Raw genomic sequence first — 24,683 nt, 5'->3', positions numbered from 1 at the left:
ATGGGGGGCCTCCTTGGCCAGTTCCTTCTGCGGCAGACATCAGGGAGCACAGACCAGGGAGCTGTGAGTCGGGTGGGCAGGGCTGGAGTACACACAGGGGAAGGCTTCCAGGAGGATGTGTCCTTGGGGTGGAAGCCACTCCTACCACTGGGCCTGCCCCTGGATTGCTCCAGTGCACCCCCAGGCCCACACCTGGACAGCAACCCCACCTACTGGGAGCTCCAGGAGCTGTGTGCCATGCTTTCTGCCTTTCAAAGGCCAGTTCAGGGACAGCCCTCCTTCCTGAGGACCCTAGGGTGCCCACCCTGTTGTCCCTGCATTCAGAGAGTGAGGTCCAGGCCAGCACCCCTGGCCCAGTGGATGAGGTAGGAAGACTTGTCCCCAGATTAGTCCCAACTTCCAAGGAATCACTCAAAATCACAGCCTGCCCCTGTGCTTTCTCCAGCTGTGGTTCTGGCCTCAAGCGGATAACACCCGGACCCTGACTTGTGGCCACTCACGAGTTGACTGACGGGAATGTGTGAAGATGACAGTTACAATACACAGGGCTCTGGTGGGGCAGAGAGGCACCAGACAGGGACTCCCACCTGTGGTCTCCAGGGCAACTCTGGAAATGGGGTAGCCTAGATGTGGCTGGCCCAGTCTCACCTGTGCTGGACTCCAGACCACCGCAGTCCCCAAAAGGTGGGCAGCAGTGTGGACTCTTGTTTCCCTCATCCCCAGCCCACACCTGTCCAGGGCTGCAGGCTCTGGAGGGCACAGCTCAGCCCCCCTGGCCCCATGCTGGACACTGAGGCAGCCCTGGGCGGCAGTGTGAAGAGGGGAGGCTGGGGCAGAGGCCGCCTTTAAAGGGGTGGAGGCTGAAGGAGGAGACTCAGCCTCCAGCTGAGCTTTGGGGGCTAGCAGAGGGAGGGGCACACTGTGCTCTGCTTGGCTTGAGGCAAGGGGAGTTCCGGTCCCCAATGAGTGGGATCAGAAAGCAGAAGGCCAATGTGGACAGCAGTGTCGGGGCCTGGGGCCTAAAGGCATAGACATCACTGCAGGTGCTCAGCAGACAGTTGCTGCTGGCAGGACAGAAGGGGCTGTCACCTGCATGCGCCCCAGACCCGGATGTCCAACAGACAGGGATGGCCAAAAGCCACTGAGTGCTGAGGACAGGAAGCCCTCCAGGCAGACATCTAATAGGTGACATGACACCTACTCAGGGGGTCGGACGCACTGGAGGAAACAGCCCTTGCCTCCCACACCCTGTGAGTGTGACTGCTGGGACCGTGGTAGCAGCAACAGAAACACAACGGGGATGGGGGACATGGACCAGGGCAGGCACCGCCATGGCAGCACTAGCCTGTGACCTCCACAGTGCTCTGCTTGGGAGCTGGGCCCCCTCCATGCACTCTGGGGCCTCCAACAATGTGGGATGGGCTTTGGCTTTTTCTCTCATTTGTATCCTGCAAAACAAGACAAGATGTAAAAGGCCCAAGGCAGCCAAGAACATTCCTTAGCTCCCCAAACATTCAGGTCTTCACTCTCCAGTGTGGCCAAGGCCCTGGGACGTCCAGCTCCCTGGCAGAGCAGCGTGTGGCGGAGCGGACAGCATTATGTGGGCCCAGTCAGGCAGGCTCCGGGGTTCCCCGTGTGTGCCCACCTCCATCACTGTCTCAGATCTCGCTCTGCATCCCTCTCTGCCTCTGCCTCTGCCAAGGGCACTGCCGCCTGAGGTCCTAGCTCCCCCACACTTACCCCTGCAAGGGCTGTCTGGGGACCCCGGGGCATGGCTGGAGGAGCTGCCCACCGGAGGGTCACCCTCCTCGGGCTCCTCTCTTCTAACCACCAGAAGTGATCCAGTCCAGCCCAGCCCGGCACCTTGAGTGCTGCCCCAGCCTGCGCATCTGTCGCCTACAGGTCCCTGAGCACAGGCCAGGGCTCCATAGCCACATGTGGCCAGAGTCCCGCTGTGCCTGGGTCATGGAAAGGCTGCCCGTATCTGCAGGAAGGACACTCAGCAAGAAGCAGAACTGCACATGGGGTCCAGGTGGGGGTGCGAGTCCCTTTTCCTGCGAACCCCACTGCCCTCTTCCCTGACAGCTGGGCATCCCAGGAACCCCCGTCATGCCCACCCCTAACCAGCAGACACCCTCGAGCCCCCTGCTGGCTCTCCTGCTGGGTGGAATAGCCCAGACTAGCAGCACCCTGGCCACTGCCCAGCCCCAGCCCATGTCACCAGGAGCGGCACATCTCCTGTCTGGACCCCTGCCTCCACTGTGCCTGCAGCAGCTTGAGAGCCGACAGCACTCAGCACCACCTTCACAGGGCATCACCCACTGGGCCATCCAGGCTGGGAGTGTCCCCCAGGCCCTCTCAGGTCTGTGCCATGTTTCCTTCTGAGGGCCCTGCCCGCCCCTCAGGGCAGCACCCACCCCGCTGTGTCACACGGAAATCACACCGTCTTCCTGGTGTCCCCAGCGTGGCCTGGTCACAGCCAGAGAAAGACAGAAGGATGGAAGGATGCATGAATTCACATGCAGCCAGGACACCCTGCCCTAGCCCTGCCCAGGGCCTGGGCCAGGGTCTGGTCCTCCCTCCCACTGTCCCAAGGCCTCCTCAAGGGTCAGGCTGGTGCACAAATGGAGACCACAGGGGCACAGACCCTTAGTCCTTCAGCCGGCCTTCCTGGGTGGGAGTCACGCACCAATCCCACAGCCTGAGGACCTGCACTGGCTTCTCAGTGCCACCAGGGGGCGCCAGTGCCCCTTCCTGGAAAGGCAAGGTGCCTGAGGAGTCTGTGTTTCCCAGACTCTGGGCTCCTCCCGGCTGCCCTGGGAGAGCTCTGGAGTGGTGCAGCCAGGCTGCAGGGGCTCCGGCCACAGGTTCTGGGCCAGGCTCCTGCCTTCCCTCCCCTCCAGGGCTCCAGGCAGGACTGTAGCAGAGCAGTGCCACCCTGCCAGGCAGGGAGAAGGCACGGCGACATCCGCCTTACAGTGACCCAGATTGATCAGGTTTGGTCAGGGGCCAGCTATGCCCAGGGGCAGCAGCTGTTCCACATCTTCCCACCCCTGCCCCGACTTAGGCCTCCCCTGGCTCTGGGGTCCCAGGGGTGCTGCCCACCCATGGGCTGGAGGAAGAGGAGTAAGCCTGGGTGTGCCTGTGAGCCTGGCCATGGCGTCCCCACACAGCCCATTCACTCACTCACTCATTTGTTCATTCATTCCAACCTCACACAGTGGGGCCTGGCTAGCGCTGCCCTCATGAGAGCTGACCCTAAGCGGTCCGGGGGTGGATGCTGCCCAGGGTCACAGTCTTGGGCCTGTCTGACCATGTGTGGCCAGTGCCATCCCCTCCCGGGTGGGCAGCAGAGGGGACCATCTTCATCACCCAGGGCAGGCCCCACAAGGGCAGCCACACCCGGGCAAGTGGCTGACTGCAGCATGCCCTCTCCCAAGGTCAGGTCTGGTCTGGGTCCCTGCTTTCAGTTCTCCAGAACTGGGCACAAGGACAGTCCGGATGATCCCCGGTGGGCCCTGTCTCCTGGCAAGTGCTTGAGAGAGAGAGGCCCTTGTGTGGGTGCAGCCCTTGCTGGGGCCCTGGGGGTCCTGTGGGCACCAGCCATCTCCAGCACTGTGTCCTCTCCAGAGCAATGTCCCTCTCTGTACCAGCAGCCAAGATGGCAGATAACAGCGCCAGCTCCTCAGAACTCAGCCTCCTGTGTACCCTCATCACCAAGGGGCACTCCGAGGGGCTACTCAGGGCAATGCAGCCAGAGAGGGTGGGGTGGAGAGGACAGCCCAGGACACAGGCACAAAGACAAGGGCAAGAGTGCCCATGGAAGAGGAAGGAGGAAAGAAAGTGCCTCCAGGGAAAGGAGAAGCCTCTGAGGCTGCACCTGCCCTGGCTGTGCCCTGGGTTGCTGTACCCTGGATGGAGGCTGTGGGGAGCATCAGCTGCGCGACTTCCAGGTGGATGGAGCCACAAGCCAGAGCCCCCAGGAAGGCAAACAGGCCCAGGGGCCTTCAACTGTCCTGGGTGACACTCACGCCAGCCTTCTTCCTTGGCCGGTGATAGACCCTCTGGGCCTGGCCAGCACCAAGGAACCTATCTGAGCAGACCTCCAGGACACCACTGGGCACAAAGGGAGGCCGGAGTGCGTGGCCACATCTGTACGTGAGGCTGTGATCATCCCTGGGCAGGAAGGGGTGATGGCAGGACTGTGCAGTCTCTCACAGGCCTACAGCAAAGGTGGCCCTGCCTTCTCCAGGAGCAGGGAGCTCCCTGTCGTCCTCTGGAATGGAAGCCCCCAACGGCAAATGCAAAGTTCTCAGTGGCTTCAGGCCTTCCTTGGGGAGTTGAAGGTAGGCTGGGGGTGCGGGGCTGAGGGGCAGGACCTGGGCCAGTCAGAGCAGTGTCATGGCGGGGTTCAGCACCGAGGTACTGGGGTCCAAAACCCTTCTGAAGGAGTCACTACAGGCCCAGTTCCTCAGCCCCAGGCCTTGGGGACCTACGTGCACCTGCACAGAGACACACTTGGCCTCAAGTCGGGGCGGCCACATCCATGGAGGGAAGCGGGATGTGCCCTGGTCTAGGAGAGCTGTGCTCTGCCTGGAAAGCCTTGTACCATCCTACTTGTGCTGGTACCACTGAAACCTGATATCCAGCAGGATGGGGAGCCCTGAGGCCTCTGCCCACTGGCTCAGCGGCCACAGGACTTGCCACAGATGGCAGCTACAGGGTTGTCGGCCTTGAACCACCATGGAGGGGTAGCTCCGGCTCCCAGGGAGCAAACACCAGGTATGAGACCAGCCTGAAGCTGGAGACTGTACCGAAGGCTGTCGGCACCTTGCCTGCCACCTCCTCCTGCGCCACACTTGCCCCCCACCTGGCCCACTATCAGCTGCCCGGCTCCTCAAGAGACTGTGCAGGCCCTGACACAACTGGGCACAGAGGGCGGGGCCCTGGAATGCCTGCAGCTGCCAGGACCCCGAGCAGAATGGGGATGCAGATGCCAGCCCCCTGGCCTGCAATCCCTTGTGAATGACCCCACAGAGGGCACACACCCCAAGAATCTTGAAAACAAGCAATCGGCAGATTGCCTGGGATTTGCCTCTAGTGGCTACAGCTCTGGGTAGCTGTCACTCGGGCAGGGAGGACACCAGACACAGGCAAACCCAACCAGCCCCTGCAGCCAGGGCCAGAAAGGAGGGCAGCCCACAGGCATCGTGGAAAACCCTGGCTCTCCCCATTGGGAAGAATGTGCAGGCTGGTCTGCCAGTCTCTAGACAGTGTTCTGAGACTTCATGGTCCAGGCCCTATGCACACAGAGCTCTGCTGGGTCCCTTCCTCCCCTGGATGCCAGGGCCGTAGGGCCCTGACCCTGTCCAACAGCTTAGCATGGCTGGGGTAGGGAGAGCCTCGCTGCCTAAAGGACTGCTTGCCCAGGTGGGTACAGGCAGCCAGGTCCTTGGAGCTGCAGAATGGACCTCACCTCAGAACTCAGTCTCTCTGCCGGCCTCTGTAGCAACAGCTCACAGACTGAGTCAGTAACAGACAACGTCCCTGCCTGGCCCCTTTCAGTGCCCTCTGCAGCCCTGTGCCATGGAAGCTGGCCGACCAGCACCCCATGATGCAGCCCTCCTGATGGCTGGCTTCCCCACTGGCCCACCCCACGGCGCTGTGCACCTCAGGGTGGATACCTGCTTTTTCCGTGCCCTGGCAGGGACTTGGAGCTCTGTGGGTGGGCAGAGGAAGTTTGAACCAGAGGGCGTCTCCATGCCCAGAATAGAAAGTGCTCGCCCCGACCCGGTCAGCGGGACGTTCAAATCCAAATCGGGCACTGCAGCTTCCTGGAGAGTGGGCAGAGGCACTCCAGCTGGGGCAGCCCTGGAGCCAAGGGACTGAGAGAGTTGCCCACCACTGAGCTGCCATTCAGGGTGCTGGAGGCCCGCTCACACTGCCAAGGCCAGGGGCACAGACACCCCCACGCCACCATGCCTGGAGGCACTGCCTAGTGTCTCTGCTATAGCTGTGTCATTAAAAGACCACCCCATCTCTAAGGCCAGCCCGGGAGAGGCCACACAGCCCCATTGTGACCAGGCCAGGCCATGGAGGACCCAGCCATGCTGGAGAAAGACAGAGGCGCTTTTGTGGGTAGCAAGGGAGGGGGAATGAACCTGGTAATCAAACGACTCATGCAGATGCACATGCCCTTCCCACAGCCAAGCTCTGGAGAGGCGGCTATTGTGCAGAACCATCTCCGGTGGCCTGCAGGGGACGTGGCACAGCTAGAGCACAGCAGGGTGGACCATGAGCAGCCATACAGGGATAGCCGGCTGCCCTACCAGCAGGGAGCAGGGCCAGAGTGGGCACCTGGCAACCCCAGGGCTGTGCCCTCCCCTGTGGCACACAGATGTCTATGCAGCTATGACCCCTGATGTGGATGGCCAGCTCCAATGGCAGCCTCTCCCTCCCCAGGTGGCCAGCACAGTGCCCACTGAGCCAGCACAAATCCTCTGGGCTTCTGCTCTTGGGCACCCAGCCCTCAGCAGGAAATGGGGGCAGAAAACAAAGGCCAAGACCAGGCTACCCAGGAGGACAGAGAGCACAGCTCCCAGGTGATCCACTCCCTCCTGGACCAGCCAGGTGCTCCAGGTGTGCTGGATCCTCTCAATGCATGCTGGGGCCTGCCAGTGCATGCTGGGATGCCTTCCCCCCCAAATGCAAAGAGCTTCCCACAGGTAGTCTCCTGGCCGGTCCAGCCCCAGCCCCAAATGGTACCCAAGTACAGGGAACTACAGCCCAGGACCACGCCCACAGGATGGTCACTGAGCTGCCCCCAGAGAATATCCAGGTTAGGGCTCTGAGGCTGTAGGCCTGGCAGAGTGGCTCCATTGGCCAACCCGGCCCTGTGTGTGAGAAGGAGAGGCTGTGATGGGCACTCTGCTGGCCCAGGCCCTTCCCACTCTCCCGCAGGGCAGAGCCTGGGGCAGCGGGGGGCCAGAGCAACCCTTCATGGTGTCTGGACTAGGCATGAGTCCGGCCCCACCCCTGGACACAGTGGGAGCATTGAGCCCCCCCCCCTCAGTTTAGAAGTCCCTGGAGCCAAGGCCGGGCCAAATGGCCACCCTGCATGTGCCTTCTCCATTGCAGGGGCTGTGGTGTGGACCAGGGGCATGAGTGCTAGCAATTTCCTGTGAAAACGCCCAGTTAACAGGTGAGAAAACTGAGACCCTGAGGGGCCAAGCCGGAGTTCCTGGTACCAAGAAAGCACAGAGAGGATCTCAAACGTTCCTGTCCCTCAGCCAGCTAAGGTGCAGCCAGAATGACCTCTGGCCACATGTCACACATTACAGCATATGCATTAGAGACCAACATTCTTAAGCACGGGTTTTTCTTTCTTTTGGGGGGGTACTGGGAATCAAACTCAGGACCTTCCACTTGTGAGGTAGGCAGCAGAACCACTGAGCTACATCCCTGGCCCTACAGGTTCTTCTTGCCTGTCTTTTCTTAAGGACTCAACACCAGCCAAGCACAATCACAGGTCACCACCGCAGGGTGGCAGGGACTGCTGGCCCCCAGGAACGGTGCCCAGTCCTGATTCTGGCCAGGTAGACTGCGAGGCTGTGAGGGCAGGGCATCCCCAGGGCACCCTGTGCTGATCCACAGTGCTGACACAGGGCGGGCGGTCCTGGTGGCGGCAGGTGCGCGCAGGTGACCCCAGAACCAGAGATAGTGATTACCCCTATGCCCAGCCTTCATCACTGCAGCAACCGTGCCAGGCAGCTGCCCCTGGGTGAACCTTCCAGCAGGTCGCCAGGCTTCCCCAGTGACTCATCTTACCCTGAACAGGCACACAGGAGTGGGAGAGGTAGGGTTACTGGGATCACACAGGCGCCAAAGCCGCCCAAGCCGCCCGGAGCCAGCGGAGCGCTGGGTGGGCTCTGGGTGCCCAGAGGTCCCATGGCTAGGCCAGGGCCTGCCCTGCTCCCTGCCATGTTCCTGGCCGCAGCAGCAGCAGTGGGGACAGCACAAGGCAGCCAGCTGAGCCCAACTCGTGATGGGGAGCTCTGGGACCCCTCCTGCTGGACTCCCCACACCCACCAGCAGACACCCTCGCCCCCACTCTTATCTAAACAAAGGAATATGGGGGGAACCGGAAAAAGATGGCTTTTATTTTCAAAACTGGAACCAATTATAACGGTGGATCAGCTAAATATTCCCAACTGTGCCGGCCAGGAATGCAGTACCCAAGCCCAGCCGAGATGGGGGCGTAGGCGACCACAGTTTGGACAGAGGATTCTCCTGCAGGCAGCACACACCTCATACCTAGCCCTGCACACTGAGCCTGGTACACTGAGCCCTGCACACCCTGGATTGCATGTTCAGCCCTAGAGCCCAACCCTGCATGCCCTGCACACCCTGTCCCTCCAGGTGAGGGGCTGATCCCTCCTGCCCCAAGCAGACACTGTGCTGGGAGCCTCACTCCTCAAAGGCCACAGCACACCACGGCCTCACCCTCCTGGCAGTGGTGCCCCACCCTGCCTGCCCTGCCTGGGAAGGTGTCCCTGTCACCCAGGGGGCGGACCTCAACCGAGCCCCAGCCCCCTTGACTTGGCCCCACACGCAGGTCCCAGTGCTGCGGAGGCCTCAGCCTCAGCTCTGGCTCCCAGAAGGACAGTCAGCTCCTGTGGCCCTCTCTGACCTCAGTTTCCTCTTCCACGGGACAGATACAGTGAGGATTCAATGAGGTAGCACGGACTGCGCTGGGCTCCAAGCCAATAAGGGCTCTGGCTGGCAAGTCTGCAGGTTCCCCAGGGCCATCCCCATGGCAACCAGGAGGGGCCCTGCCACCCTGGGGGCTGAGCCTGCAGGCCGTGCCTGAGGCTGTGAGCCAGAAGCCAGAGCAGAGGCTGGCAGGCCTGGAGCCACAGTGAACCCCTCCCAGAGCACCCGAGGGTACACCTGTGAGCCCAGGCCATCAGGTCCCTTCCACTGCATGCTGGTCCCCACATGACACTGAGCCCCAAGAGACGCAGGCTCCCCACATCTCTCCCACTGGTGCTGCCTTGCAGTCCATAGCAGGTCCCTCCACCAGGTGACAGACCCCTGAAAATGAGGCCCCCGTCCCTGCAGCAGTGACCTCAGGAGGCCACATCTTGAATGGGCACTGCTCCCACACAGGAAGCTGGCTGGAGGCTCTGCAGAGATAAGGGAGGGCAAGGGCTGACCTGGACAGGAAGTGGCAGAGGAGGAGGGGGTGGGAAAGCAGGGTCCTCAGCCCCTCCCCAGAGGACATGACCAGGACGAATCACCCCCAGGAGCAGGGCCTGCAACCTCCCCAGGCTGCCCTGGTGTTCCTGTGAAATCAGTCAAACTAAGGTTCTCAGATGAGGAAAATGAGCCAGAAAGGCCTCAACACCTGCTCTCAATGCCCACCACCAAATGCAGTTAAGGTCCCCAGGAGGCAAGGCCTGACCCTGCAGCCCCTCAGTCTGGCATCAAGCAGGGGCAGGTCACTTTGACCAGAGAGGCCAGGCCAGGGACCCCACCTGGCACTTAAAGACACCTTCTGAATGCACAGCAGCATGTGGGGTGCCAGAGCCCCTAAATCTGGTCTTTCCCATAGTAGCCAACGCCTGGTGACAGCGCCCAGCCAGGTCCTGGGAAGGACGCCAAGGGTGACCACATGGGTCCCCTCCACAGCCATCCTGCTGTGTGCTGGCGTCTCTGAGCAGCCTGATCCCACCCCACTGCCGCTCCCATGCTGGGAAGGCTCACGGCCTCCTGGGGCTCAGGACCCTTGAGCTGGGGTGCAGGGACTTTGGGGAGCAGGTGCCCACCAAGGAGGTGCCACACTTCCAAGGCCTCAAACAACTAGGGTGAAGGTCTGCAGAGGCTCTTCCCACTACTTCCCAAGCTCACAGCCGTCAGCCTGCAGCCTGGCCCTCACTGCAGGCCCTACCCACATTTCCCCCAATGCTGTTGCCAACTCTGCAGCTGATTTTCATGGTCCGTCTGGGCTTCCTGTCTGTGTACTCAACTGGCCATCTTGCCCCAGCTGGGACCTGGATGTCCCCACCTTTCGCATTAGGGACAAGGCTGAGGGCAATGCAACCTGTGGCCCCTGGCCCCTGGCACTTGCTCCCCTCTGATGCACAGGTCCTGCGGCTGGACAGGACAGGTTCTGAGACCACCTAGCACAGGGCCACCTGCTGGGGACAGGTCTCTGGGTCATCGCCTCCTCCCTCCAACCTCGGACAGGCTGGGGGGCAGGGGACCGTCCTCAGGATGCCATTCGTTGGGGTCTCCCCTCCAGCTGTGCCAGGCCAGCCACACCTGCCACCGGCAGGCTCCCCAGGGGACACTACTCATTGTCCCGACAGTGGGAACCCTGGAAGCCTGGGGAACAGTGGCATAGCTAGGCAGAGTCTGGCATGCAGTGGCTGCCATTAAAACAGAGGCCAGGGGTACACTGGGCTGTGGAGAAGGAAAGGGGGCTGTGGAAGGGGGGCAGTAGCCCCAGGCACCCTCGGGACTTAGAGGCCCCAGGGCCCTTCCCCATGTGGACCTCCATCCATCTCCAGCTCTGCCAGGCCACGGGCCACAAGTGTCCCCCAACCAGCTCACATCCAGTGAGGCCAAAGGGAACCCTGAATGGGGTGAGACATCTTTCTGGGAAGGCCGTTGGGGAGCGGGGAGCAGGCAGAAGGAGAGAAAGACAGCAGGGAGGGGTGCAGCCCTCAGCTTGGAGTGCCCCCAAGGCCTGGTGGTAAGCCCTGTGGGCTGGTGCCAGCACTACTCAGGCTAGCGGGACTGGGGACAGAAGGGCAAGAGTGAGCGTCCCTGGCACGAGGGGACCTCCTTGTCCTCTCCTCCCTGGAAGGGAAGGGGTGCCGAGCCGAGTCCTGTCCTTCCCTCCTTCCTTCTCTCCCTTCTCCTTCTCCCATAGGTCCCCCTCCTGCGGGCAGTATTTGCACTGCTGCCTTGGGGTTCCCTAGGTTAAGGGGAGCTGGATGTGGGGGAGCCCCAAGGGCCAGCTGGGAGCTGGGAAGTACAGCCCCTCTGACCACAGTCCCAACTGCCCCCAGCCCCTCCCAGCAACTGTCCAGCACAGCAGGCCTGGGACCTTCAGAGGGCTCAGCACCCATTCCTGGACCAGAAGTCCGCTGTATGCTGCCTGCTCTCCTACATGCTCCCTGTGTGACTGGTGCTCCCTCTGCCACCCTGGGGCCTGCAGGAGGGACTCTGTCCACAGGAAACAGAGCACTGCGGACTACTGAGAACCCTTGGGTTCCAGGGCACAGCCAAGCTGGCCAGGGAGAGCACTGGCTGCTGTCCCTGTGTCCCCTCAACCCAACCCTCTTGATCCCACCTGAGGGCCAAGCACAGACCAGGTGCTGCTCCTAATAAGACACCCAGGCGGCTTGGGTCACACAGCAAGCTGCAGCCAGCTCAAGCTGCACTCGGACAGGGACAGGGTCAGGCAGCCTGCCCAGGTCGACACAGACACAGATCCCTGTGGACACAGCCTCCTCCTGTGCCCTCATGATCACAGCCACAGCACCCCAGGGACCCTCTGCAGGCCACCCACTCACACCTGCCAGGATACCTGCAGGCTGAGCAGGACCTTGGGTAGGACGTGGGAGGGGCTGGGGAAGTGGGCAGAAGCTCAGGTGACCCTCAGAGCCCATAGGACATCCCCCTGGGCCAAGGGGCTGACCTGAGCCCAGTGGCAGGAAGACAGAATCTGCCCGAGTCCTCAGGCTCTTCGATCTGACCCAGAACGTGCAGGCAGCTGTGTTTACATTTCACCAGGAAAGAGTTTCCTCTGTCTGGAGACCTCCAACCCCCACTGGCTCCCCTCGGCAGTCAGCAGGTGCCAACCCGTAAGTCCGGTCTCACCGTCTCTGTTTGGAGGATGGAAGGCCAAGCTGCCCACATCCACTCTGGTGATCAGGGCCCAACTGCACCCAGTTCTGACTTCCAGAACTCACCCAGCCCACTCCCACTCCCTCCCGGGCTGTGTTCACCACCTCCACCTGCCTGGGGCCTGTGTCCCCCAGCCCTCAAGGGTCCCCTGTCCCCAGCCCAGCCTTTCTCCCTGTGTCCCCCAGGACAGCAGACTGGATGGAGGGGCCTCTTGTGGAAGCACTCTCCTCCTCCTAGGCCCAGGCCCCCCATCTGTCACTTGGGGTCACCCAGTACAGTGGGTGCTGGTGCTGGATAGGACTGGTCACTCTGGCTCAGCCCTGACCCAGAGCTGGTCATCCTTGGGTGACACCGGTCAGGGGCTGCAGTGGGGGTAGGTGACCGGTGGGTGCTTTGGGGGATGCGGCTGGGGAACAAGGGGGCCGAGCCTCTTGGCACTGCCTCAAGTCAGACAAGACCTGAACACACTGGACTGGCGCCAGGGACGCCCACGCTGCCAGGAAAGCTGAGGGACAGATGGGACCCTACCTTCCTCAGCTAGCCGGGGAGGGAGCGGGGTCACACCGTGCAGCCGGACCCAGCAGGATGCGTCTGCCCCCGCGTCTTCGGCAGCCAGTGAGCCGGAGACACAGGACCTGGGCCCCCGGCCAAGACCCCATCTGCCGGCCACATGGCATTCAAGTGACGGCCGCCTCGTGTGGAGCAGACAGACAGGGTGACGGAGCGGACATGTCCCCCAGGGCCCCAGGCTGGGCTGGCTCACACAAGACCCAGGCTTCCACCTCCATGGCTCCTCCTAACCACACCAGGCTGCTTCTCAGAGCTGCCCACAGGCGCCAGCTGGTGATGCCCACACTACTTCCACTCCACCACCAGCAGAGGCCAGGGAGGAGGCTACGCCCCTGGGAGCCCGGCCGAGGCTGGCGCTGAGGCTCCAGGCCGGAGGTGAGGGCCCAGCCACCCGCCTCACTGTGGGATGCCAATGCCTCCCAGGCACTCGGGGTCCTCTCTGCCAGTCTATGGTGGCGGGGAGACTTCGTGCCAGGCCGGGAGACCATCCTGTGGTGGGCAGAACAGAGGCTCCATGGCACACCAGGAGGGCCCTGGAGGGGTTCCTGGCCCCCAGAGAAGCCTCCCCTCCCCAATCCCCATGGGCCACTGACAGTAGAGGCCATGTGCCCATAACCTTCTGGAAGGAAGGGCTCTACCAGACACCAGGGCTACTCTAGATCCCAAGTGTCACGGCCTGGGTTCCCCACCAAGTACAGCCCCAGGGCCAGCTTGGCATCCTTATCACTGCACCCCTCAGGCCCTTGACTACCAATGGGCGACAGCTGGCTCGGGCCGAGTGCGGCTGTCGCTCAGGATGCACACACAGATCGGGGCCGGCAGCGCTGGGTGAGCCTGGCAGGGTGGGGTTGAAGCCCTGGTCACTCATGTGTTAACCGGACCCTGGTGCCAGCCCACGGGAGCTGGGTGTGGCTCCTCTGTGGGGAAGACCAGACTTCTGGGGACCAGGACAGATGAGGTCACAGCTGGACAACCCAGGGCCCATCCCCAAGAGCAGCCAATTCCCACGCTGGGTGCAGGGCGGTCAGGACGGAAAGGGAAATGTGGACGGCAGGGCAGGAAGCAGAGTGGCTGGGGGTCCCCAGGCCTTCCTGCAGCCTCTCCAGCCAGCCCCCACAACCAGGCCTTGCGGGACACCAGAAGGAGCGGCCACCAGGCCCTGGGCCCGCCGGGAGACAGGGCTGCCCACCTGGAGACACCACCTGACACAGCCCCCACCCAGGCCTTGCCCCCAGTGCTAACCAGAGGCACCCAGGCCACTGGGCACCATGCCAGCACAGGGCCAGGGCAACGGCCAGGACTCCAGTCCCTCCCACCAAGCATACCTTTAGGTGGGGGACAAAGGCACAGCCTCCCATCCTGCCCCAGCACAGATCTCCCCGGGTAAGTGTCTGCCCCTAACAGCTCACAACCCCCATGTGGCAGGAGACAAGACAGCAGTGAGGAACTCTGGGGGCCACCCTGCGGCATCCTCTAGGCTATGGCCACCTCTGGACTGCCCAGAGGTCAGGTCGCCCTGGGCACCCACACTTAGCACCTACAGGGACCCAAGGCTGCATCCTCAGCGCAGGGTTGGGCCTGAGCCCTAGACTCCACATGCAGCTGATCTGCAAGTCCAGTGCCCACTCACTCCTCCCCAGGTCTGTGCCCTCCCTAGCACTATCAGGACCAGGACAGGGCTGCTGACCACCCCAGGCTCTGCCTTAGCCCCTCCATGGCCCACCTACCCTCTCCTCGGCCACTATGCTGCACCCAAGGCGGGAAGAATCAGGCACAAAGACTCACACCTACCCGGGGCTTGGAATGTGACTGGCTTGGAAACCAGTCTTCTTTCTCTGCAGATGTGGCTGAGAAGCTGGGCGAGGGTGGGCCTGAATTCCAGTGGTCAGAATGGGACGCACAGTACCTAGTCACAGTGACACAGGCCTGTAATCCCTGTACTCTGGGAGGCTGAGGCAGGAGGATAACAAGGTGAGCCCAGCCTGGGCAACTTAGTGAGACCCTGTCTCAAAGAAAGGAAGCAGGTGCTGGGCACGTAGCTTAATGCAAAAGCCCTGGGTTCAACCTCCCAGTATTGAAAACAAAAATGGATGCAATATGAGATTTCCTAGAGTAGAATCTTAGCTACCAAAAAAGAGGAAGTGTAAGGTAAGAGGAAGACCACTAGTTTGGGTTTAAGAACACAGATGCTCCTGCTGCCGGCCCCTCCTATAAGTGGCAGAGACAGTAAAATCCAACTCCTGTGAGTCCCACTTCAACCTTCACTAGGTGCATGTAATAATACCCATCTTGACCAGGCGTAGGGATCCACACCTGTAATCCCAACTCTGGGAGGCTGAGGCAGGAGGATTGAAACTTTGAGCTCCGGATGGACAACTATGTGAGACTCTGACTCAAAATAATAAAAAGAGCTGGTAATGATGCTCAGCGTGAAGGCCTTGGGTTCAATCACTGGGACCACAAAAAGAAAACAAAAGGAAGGGAGGAGGGAAGAGGGGAAGGAAGCTGGGAAGAAAGGGAGAGGGATGGAGAGCGGTCCCAGGAGACAGCCTGCCCAGCTTCATCCATGCCGCCCCTGCCCACCACCTCCGTCTCAGCAGTGTTACCATCCCCTCCCAGCATGGCAGCCCCGCTCCAGCGCCAGCAGAGGGGATTTTCTACACTGCCCTCCTCATGTTTCACTGCTTTGACTCATTCTCTTCTTTTTCTTCCTTTAGGAAGACACCCCGGGATTTCCGAATCCCTCATGCACATCAGCATATTAGAAGCACTGAGAAGTCCTGCAAAAAACCCCAGATTCTGTCTATGGTGTTTCCGCCTTACAAAGAGCCAAGTGGACCACAGAACCCCAACGCGGCTCCACACCCGCTTCAGGCCACCTTGGGGCCTCCTGCACCCCCAGGCCCTGGCCTAAGCCGCAGGGACAGTTAGGTGAGGAGCCCCAGGATCTGTGTGCTTGGTGGCCACTCTGCACACCTTCCTTCAACAAAGGGCCCCTGGGGGCCCAGGGCAGCTACAGCTGAGTCAGGAGGGTCCCTGAAGACCATGTCACCCAGCCAGGACGACCGTGGAGTTCAGAGTGCCCTGAGCAGAAAGGAAACAGCAGATGGGATGGCTCCATTGTGCCCCACGTCTCAGAGCCACCCTGAAGGCCCTCCAGAAGCTACTGGACCTTCAAGTCCTGACCACTTGCCCAGCACTTCTTCCTGTCACCTCGCCGCCGGCTGGGAGAAATGAGCACAGATTAGTGGCTTCCGGCCATTCTCTCCCTCGTTCATGCACAAACACGACTGGCCACGCCCACCCTCTCGACCCTGACCTCCCAGGTCACCAGCAAGGAAACTGCACAAAGGCTGCAGAGGGGCAGGAAAGGGAAAGGAGAAGAGGTGCAGAACGAGGAAAGTGGATCCTAACCCCACACTCCTCCCTGGGGTGCGAGCTCCTCTCCCGGTTCTCTGCACACAGGCAGGGCTGTGGGGCACTCAATACACCAGCTGCAGGGGACAACCGGTGGCCACTTGGGTTGTCACCTGACCCCCAGGGGCCAAAGCTGCCCAGGGAAAAAGGGGTACCAGGCATAGAGGTCCCAGGGTCTTGCCACCGTGAGATGGATGGGCAGGCACTGTGCCACACTTGGAGGCGGGTGGCATCACACCTGCGACACAAGCCACACTCGCCTGCAGGGTGGGGAAGGGGCCGAGGCTCATCTGGGCCGCCAGTCAGGGTAGACACTGGCCAGGGTCAGGAGCTCCTGTCCTTCCCTGCCAGGGCCTCTGCGGGACCAGCAAAGCCCCAGCCCCACCCTGCCCAGAGAGCTCAGGAACAGGGCCCTGGATGTCCACGGCCAGACCCCTGCTCCTCAGGGTTCCCTGGTGTCCCTGGTGCACCTGCTCACCCTGCTGGGCCTCCCAGCTGCCTGGGGGCTCTGGCCACCTCCCTGACACCTCCATCCCAGCACCCCCACCTGGCCTTTAGTGCTCAGCACCCACGGCCCACGCTGCCCCTCTGTGTCCCCACAGATCTGCAGCCCTTGGCAACAGTTGGTAAAATCAAGCAAATGGAAAGAGGGAACAAATACAGGGATGAGCCAGTTGGTGTGATGGTGCATGACTGTAATCCCGGCACCATGGAGGCTGAAGCAGGAGGACCTAGGATTTGAGCCCAGCCTAGGGAACTTCAAAGTGTGAAGGTCTTGCATTCAACCCCAAGTACCAAGAAAAAAAACAGGAAGGAAGTATGGGTCCCCTTGGAACATATCAGCAGGGCCTCTAGACCCCAGGGAAGGGACAGGCCCAAGCTCCCATCTTGCATGTGACCCAGACTCGCAGCCCACCTGCTGCCCACCCCCACTCGTGAACACCAGGACAGAGCCCTGCAGTAAACAGGAGCTCCAGGAGAAGCCGGATCTCAGGGCTCAGCCGGGGCCACTAGCCAACAGAAGCGAGACGTGTCAGTCTGTCAGTCCTGCACTAAAAATGGATTATCACAAACAAACAACTGAGAAAGCCCAAGCCGCAGGAGGGGACCCTGCTGTGTTTCATGTGACCACTGGAGACCCCCACCTTCACTGCCCACTCCGTGCAGGCCCCAAGCTAGGCACCCAGGTGTCCGGCCCTGGTGGCTCCTCCCCTTCCTCCCTAGTCCAGGGCAGGGGCCCAGCTGGATGACACCTGGGACAGTCTCAGGCCAGCAGAGCTGTCTGGACAGGGCCAGTCCCTGGCTGCACTGTGGCTCCATCCCATAACGGCCTCATGTTCCCGAAATCAGCACCGAGCCATGGTCCCTGCCACAGTGGGGAGGCCGTGCACAGTCACCTTGTCCACCCCACCCTGGCTGGCCACCTACTTGTCCAGGCCTGGGGGACACTGGCTGGACACTGCCCCTCACACCTCTGCCTGGCCTGGCGCACTGCCTGCCCCAACTCTGACACGGGGCTCCATGCCCAGGTCGCCCTGCCTCCCACCGAACCCTGGGGTACAGGCTGTTGGTCCCACTCCGTGTCGCATCCTGCCCCAGCCCCCAACTGTCTCATCCTGTTACAGAGCCACCACTGGCTCAGAGCAGAAGCCCAGGGGACTTTGCTTTGATGCCCCCGCTTCCCGCAGGCCCCTTTGTTCCTCCCAGACACCAAGAACAGAGAGGCGGGGGTGCAAGCAGGAGCCAGGGAGAGGAGCACTGGCCACTGTGAGCCAGGACACCCCAATAGAGGCCTGGCCGCATCCCAGCCAGTCCCCCTGCGCTGGCCTCCTTCCCTCTCCCCTCTGCCTTCCTGGAGAGAATGACTCGCTTCCCTCCTGGATAAGCCGACACCACGTCCCTTTCCCTCTTCCCTTTTTCCCCACCCAAGTTCACCATAGGGGAAGCAGCTCAGTCCCCAGGAGGGGGTCTGAGGGGAACCTGGAGCCCCTTAACCTGGAACCCTCGATGTGGGGTGTGTAGGACTCCCAGGCACCCCATGACGTCAGGGAGAACTCACCTACCATCCCGCCTGCCCTGGCCACTTGTCCCCGCATGGCTGCACAGCCCAGGCCCCTTCCTTTTACCAAGCAGAGGCCCACAAGTGGCTGGCCAGGGAGCAACAAACCCGGGCCCAAGTTCCCAGGACACAGGCCACCAGTCCCAATGCCCAGAGGGTAACAGACTGGTCTCGCAGGGCCCCTCCTCCTGCCTATGCCAGCCCAGTTCCTGCCTGCCCTGGCCCTGGAACCCCTGGTCCTGTGGTGAGCAAAGGACTGTACTATTGCCCTGGCCTCCGCAGAGAGGTGCTCCACAACGCCCCCTGGCACTCACCGGACAGGCAGCCCTCCTGGCCCGGCAGCTGGCTCCACCCTGGGCAGCAGCTGAGTGTAGTGTGGGCCTCCGTGGTGTACACCTGCCGGTAGCTCGTGTAGTAGATGGTTCTGGAAGGAAAGGAAGAAGAGCATAGGCTGTCACCATCCCTGCCAAGCTGGTCCCTGAGGCAGGTCTGCCCTGCCCCTCCGTTGGCCCCACTATGGCACCTGCTCTGGGTCAGCCCAGATGCACCTGCCCCTGTCAGCACCACTGGTCCAGGAGTTTCTGAGACCCTGGGGCTGGGCCGGGCTGGTGCTAAGCATCCATCCTGACCCTGGACTCCCCATCCCCACAGAAGCAGACACCCCTGAGCACCCACGAGGAAGGGTCTTTGTCTTTCTGCAAAACTCCCTTCCGGCTCCTTTAGAGGGTACCCCCCCCAGCCCATAGCTTCTGTCCTTCCTGAGGGTGACCCTGCCCACCAGCCCTCACTCCTTGCTTGACAGACAATCACCTGCCCCGTCCAGCCCTCATCCCTCCTTGCTTGTACTGGGTTAACAGTGTCCCCAAACCTGAGGTCCCCTAAAATAGGGCCTGACTTGGTGATAAGGTCTTGGCTTACACAGGTTGGGGGGGTCCAAGCTGAGGGGCTGGGGACCTTGGGAGACAGAATCAGAAATGGCGTGGTGTGTCCCCAAGGCCAGGGACTCGGGCTCCTGACCTGGGAGAGCTCTTGGTCCACCTCCTGGCCCCGCTGTGTCATAAACAGACAGGTGAAGACAACAGACTAGGTCCCAGGGGAGGACAGGGAACCCCGGCGCCCTTAGCCCCACCACTATCCATGGGGACGGAAACCAGGGCCCAGCCAACAGCCCTCATCCGAGAGCCCTTGAGCCGCAGGGAGTGGCCAAGGTTTGTGTCGCCAGGGGACAGGGTCCTCAGCGCTGGGCCACTGTGGCAAGGTGCTGGCCCCTGCCCAGCATCTGCCCAGCCCCAACACACAAACAGCCACACAGCCTCTTGGAGCAGTGCTGGGGTACACACTGCAAGAGGCATCGGGAGAACCGAGCAGAGCCCTTGGCAGGACATGAATCCACTTGCCCAGGCAGGAACGGGCCTGGCCAGGCATCCGGCGTAAATATTTATCCCAACCCGGCTGTGGGGTCACAACCTACCCATGGCCTGAGGCTCCCCAAGAAGAGAGCCTGGAGAGGGCTGCTCCCCACAGGGGGGCGGCTTCCCATCAGCACCAACTCCTGCGGCTCCAGCCCCAGAATAGGTGGGGACCGCAGGATGGCGCCACCAGGCCACATCACAGTGGACACATGACGCCTGCTGGGGGTCACAGGCCCTAGGACCCCTCCTCGCCCCTCCTCGGGGTGACCCCGCTCCCCAGGGGGCTGCCCCAAGGTCACCCTCAAACCCTTCAAAAGGCCAGGTGGCAGCTCTGCACCCCAGAACCAGTCGGGGAGCCAAGAAGCCTCCACATCACAGCCCCCTGTTCACAGCTCAGCCCAAGTGGTGACACCGAGGGCGGTGCGATCTCAACTTGGGTCCGATGTCCACCCCCACAGTCCAGGAGGAGGTGTCCCACCAGCCTGAACAGGGTACGTCGGGGTGCAGTATGGGGCTGGGCTGCCTCTCAGCCTCACTGCCCAGCCAGCCAGAGGCCTCTGCACAGAAAAACCCTTCGGCAGAGACAGCTAAGCTGGACGTGGTGCATGCCTGTAATCGTGGCATTCTGGGAGGCTGAGGCAGGAGGATCACAAGATCCAGCCCAGCATGGCAGCTAAGTGAGACCCTGACCCAAAGAATTAGAAAGTGCTAGGATACACCTTGGTGTGAGGCCTGGGTTCAGTCCCAAAGCAGAAGCCAGGCCAGACCACGAGGGGCCGGGCACCTGCTGCCCTCAGCCAGGTACAGCCCACACAGAGGCCCCCGGGCACAGCCTGGAGGCCACGCCCACCCCAGGCCGACACCCAAGCACCTGCTCAGGGGACCTCACCATCCACATTCAGGCCATAGAGTCAGAGAGCTCAGGTGACTTTTCAACCCTGCCACTCACTCACTAATGGTGCGGCCACGGCCACTAAACATCTGGGCCTTCCATTCTTCACATCTAAGGCAGATGGTTTGAGGGCTGCCTCCTCAGAGCTGAGGAAAACAAGGTCAACCCCTCCCAAGCCTTCAGGCAGAGGACACCCAGGCCAGGTGCTGTCTGCTGGCTGCAGGGCTCGAGGTTCAGAGCGAAAAGACAAGGCTTCGGGTGGCCAGGCAGTCAGTGGACCCAGCCAGTAGGACACATCCTCCCCGTTGGGAACCAGGGCAGCGAAGGACTCAGCTTGCCCGGCATGGGGTCAGAGTGGGCACAGCTGTGGCACAGCCAAGGGCACCAGCCAGAGCTGCTCCCGGCCCAGAACAAGCTATCCCACGAGGCCCGGGCAGGACGGCCTCTGCCGAGGGGCTTGGAGAGGTCGGGGGCCACATGGGTACCCTCTGCCTCAGCTCCTGATGCGTGACCACATGTGTGTGTTACCACGCCAGCGGGAAGCAGCTCACAGGAGCAAATGCCTGCCATGTAAACACGGACATCACATGAGTGTACAGGGTAAAAGGAAAATGCCAGCCTGCGAGCAGCATCCCTGGCCCTGGCCTGGCCATGCCTGTCCCCAACTCAACTCAGCCGCAAACTGGCGTCCAGACATTGCCTTTAGCAGCAGCACAGTACTGAGCTGGGCTTCCTGCCACTCCGCTCTGCAGTAGGCCAGCATCTCACCTGGAGCTGGCACCTCCACAGCTCGGCCAAGCCTGCTCCCCACCAGCCCTCTCTACCACGCAGTGGGCGCGAGCAGGAGGTATGCAGGCCTCTCCTGAAGTCCGGTTTCGAAATGAAGCATTGAGCAATATCAGGTCTCACGTGGGCCAGGAACGAGGCTCAGGGGCAGGGGCAGGTGTCCAGCTAGGAGCTCAGCGGGCCGAGCACCCTGGGCTTCCTATGTGCCCCACGTCCCTCCCTGCGGCCACACTGGTCTCAGTCCCCTCCCCCTGGTGTGTAGCCAGGCTGGAAGGTGGCGGCCCGGAGAGGCCTAGTCTTGGGGGGCCTACTAGGGACCTTGAACCTGGGACCACCCATGCCACCCCGCCCTGGCATCACCTGCCCCACACATACCTGCGCTCGTGGCCCAGGCACCACACCTGCTGCCCGCAGCCCGGTGTCCACACAGGTACCACACGGCTGAAGGCTCGCACACAGGGCTGGCGGCGGCCCACCATGTTCAGCTGTTGTTTGGTGCACACGTGGGGCCTGGGACAGAGGACAGGACAGTCAGCACTCTGCCAGCCCTCCACACGCCTCCCCCGGCCTGACCTGTGCAGGACACTCAGGCCAGCCTCCAGGGCCAGGGGCTGAGGGGGAACCAGGCCTGGTATCACCCCCCCAGCCCTGTGCTGCCTGAGGGCAGCTGCTGGAGCTCCAGGATGGTGCCTCCCATGCAGGCCTCTGCCCCCAGCCCCACAACTCTGTGGTCCCCAGGTGCCCTCGGATGCAATCCGGTGCTCAGGCAGCGAGCAGGTACCTCCCAGGAGAGCAGGATAGGGCACGGAGAGCAAACCCCAAGCCCGCACACTGCCTCCTCCAAGCCCCCAACCCTGGGAGGTGTGAACCAGCAGAGGAGCACACAAGGTGCCCCAAACCCCACCAGGCCTTGCCGGTGCTTATACCCACCCTGACCCACTGCACTCATCCTCTGCAGGGGGAGGAAGAGAGGGGCTCCAGCCCCTGACTGAAACAGCCTGTGCTGAGGGAGAGGAGGAGCTCCGCCCAAGCCCTAGAAGCAGACACCAAGGCTGGCAGTTGGGGCCTGCTGTGCTGAGGACGTCGCCTGACCCTCGCTGAGCCCAACTTAGCTCCTACTCCAGGGCTCCAGAGCACCACAGGGGAGGTCACCTTGCCCAAGAATCACCGTGGTGCCCTCCTACTGACCTGGTATCAGGGCCTCAGGGAGGTGGCCCCACCCAGCATGGGGCCCTTGGTCTCAGGCCAGGGCAACTTTGGACAGGAGGAACGGGGCAGGGACCCACCATGGGCATGGGAGGTCAGAGTGTGGAGGAAATGGGCTGCTCCCCTGAAGGGCTCGTCCTCCATCCTTGGTGACCTCAGCTCTGCTAAGCAGGGAGGGGACTGCACCGAGGGTCACCTGAGATGGGGTGGAGTCTGCATCTCATCCCAAACATGCATGCCCTGGCTGGCAGGCTGTGGGGTTCGTGTAACACTTTCTGCTGGGGCTCTCAGGATGCCATAAACCTGCAGGCTGAACCCTCAGAGGCCACTCCAGCCCCACACCCGCTACCCGGGGGTGGTCAGGCCCAAGGGGAGGCAGGAGCTGCTGCCCTAGTGTTCACAACAGCCCAGCCTCCTGACATCCTACAGGGCTGGGCTGTGGGAGGGAAACGTGGCTGGGAGGCTTGGCCAGTCCAGAGGCAGAGAGCATGACTAGACTTAGAGGGGCCCCACCACCCTGGGTGGGAGGCCGCAGTGTAACCGCTGGCTCAAAGCCCCTCGGGGGAGGCCAGCCCAAGAAGGCAGAAGCCTGGCCCTGTGGGTCAGAGGAGTCACTGCCACGGCTCGCCCAGCCTGTAGTCCTGGTAAGCAGCCCGTCTCTCCATTCAGGAGCCATGGGCAGCCCTGCCAGCTCCGGGTGTGCTCACCAATCTTCACAGCCAAAAAAAAGGGGGGGGGCAGAAAGAGAAGCTCTGCCCACTCCCCAAATGACACAGAACTGGCCTGCTCGGTCGACAGGACCTAGAGAACTGTCCCCAACTCTGCCAATGCCCCGACCTCTAGCGCTACCACCCTGGGTAGGAGGCCTGGGTCTGCTTAAACTCGAAAACCAGCAAAGGGGTTGCAGCTGTGTGTGCCAGGCCCAGCTGGCTCAGCAACCCTCAGGAAGGCCAGGGAGGCAGGACCAGCAGGGACCAGGTGCTCTCCAGCCCCTCCCCTGCTCCTCTGTGCCGAGGGGAGCAAGCAGCACCCGGGCACTCTGGAAGCTGCAGGCTTCCTCCGCATTTCTGCTCAGTGGCCCCTTCCTCTCCCCTGGCACCACCCCCACTGGCCCAGCCATCTGGGGCCCCTGAAGCCCTACTATGTTCCAGGCACACAGGGGTGTCAAGACACAGTCCATGGAGCTGTGCAGCACCTGAACACCAGGCTCAGACCACCCCCCTTCAGAGGGCAATCTGGGAACCGAGGCCTTGGGGGCATCTGCTGAAAACCAGGAAAAAAGAGGAATGGTGGCCAACCCCGCAGGGTGGGGATGCCAGCAGCAGCAGGATTTGAAGAGCATAGAGTGGGAGGGGATGGAGGAGGAAATGCCAGGCAGAAGGTGACTGTCCTGCCATCCCTGAGCTGTGGGCCAAAGGCCCCTGGAGTCCAGGTGGGCACCCAGGCTACGTTTGAGAACAGCAAGATGGGGAGGGCCAGGGAGGGAGTCCACTCAAGCCCGGGACAGAGGACCCTCCAGAGAGCAGAGATGTCCACCCCTGCCAGGCCTGGAGCTCTGGGAGCCAGAGGGAGTTGGGCAGGCAGAGAAGCCACAGCCACCATGTGGATCCCTCTGGGACTTGGCTCCCTGGGATCACAGAAGGCAGATCTGGTGCAGCTGAGCCATTCCCAGAAGTCTCGGGATGAAAGCCTCCTTCTCTGCTCAGGGCAAGCCAGGTGCTGCTGGTCCCAGGGAGCTCAGCCCTCCACAGCCAGGCATGCATGGGGTCCCCAGAGCCTGGTCCCAAAGGGCACCCAAGGTCAGACAGGAGGCCTGGCCCACCTTCACCCACCCCTCCGCAGGCGTCTGCAGCCGACCCTGGGGGAGCCTGGGAGGGTGTGTAGAGCCCTCCTCTGCCCTCCTCCTCCTCCCACCGGCTTTCCTGTGCTGCCGACCTGATAGCTTTGTTGTTTGAGAGAAACCGCTAACTGGCCTGCTGGGGAATCAGCTTTCAAAACTTAAATTCATTTCTTAGCACCCTGAGCCTCTCTTCCTGCCTGCTGGTCCTGGTAGCGAATCCCTCCAGCAGCCCCGGAGCGCACGTGCTGAACACATGAAGAGGTCGGCGGCTGCGCGGCACGCGTAATGATACACACTTAAGACTCTCACACTCACACACCCAGATTCTCAGACACGCTCGCGCACACTCGCTGTCACACTCACAGACACACACACAGACACGCGCGCGCTCACTCATCCCCCCTGCGGTCCGACCTAGGGTACGGCAGGCACGCGGGCTATGTCCCCCACCCCAGCCCGATCCTCGCGCCAGATCTGGAATCTGTAGGGCAGGGGGAGAGACCCGGATCCCGGTCCCGACCTCGACCGACCGCCCCTATCGGAGAGGCGCGCATTGTTCTGGCTCCAGCACAAAGCTGGCGCGGC

General features: G+C 62.1%; 1 protein-coding gene across 1 annotated transcript in view; it reads right to left on the bottom strand.

The window, feature by feature from the left end:
• The window catches only part of Megf6 (multiple EGF like domains 6), a 76,086-nt gene that overhangs the window by 46,470 nt on the left and 4,933 nt on the right, over positions 1-24,683 (bottom strand). The window contains exons 2-3 of the mRNA XM_033767295.1: positions 21,428-21,562; positions 18,277-18,386 (exon numbers count right to left, since the gene is read on the bottom strand). Coding sequence (XP_033623186.1) covers positions 18,277-18,386; positions 21,428-21,531 — 214 coding nt within the window. The 5' untranslated portion in view covers positions 21,532-21,562. The remainder of the gene's footprint in view (positions 1-18,276; positions 18,387-21,427; positions 21,563-24,683) is intronic.

This window comes from Fukomys damarensis, unplaced genomic scaffold (assembly GCF_012274545.1).
Source record: "Fukomys damarensis isolate Sample0158 unplaced genomic scaffold, DMR_v1.0_HiC HiC_scaffold_23, whole genome shotgun sequence".
Taxonomy (NCBI): domain Eukaryota; kingdom Metazoa; phylum Chordata; class Mammalia; order Rodentia; family Bathyergidae; genus Fukomys; species Fukomys damarensis.
This window is presented reverse-complemented; position numbering and strand designations above follow the sequence as displayed.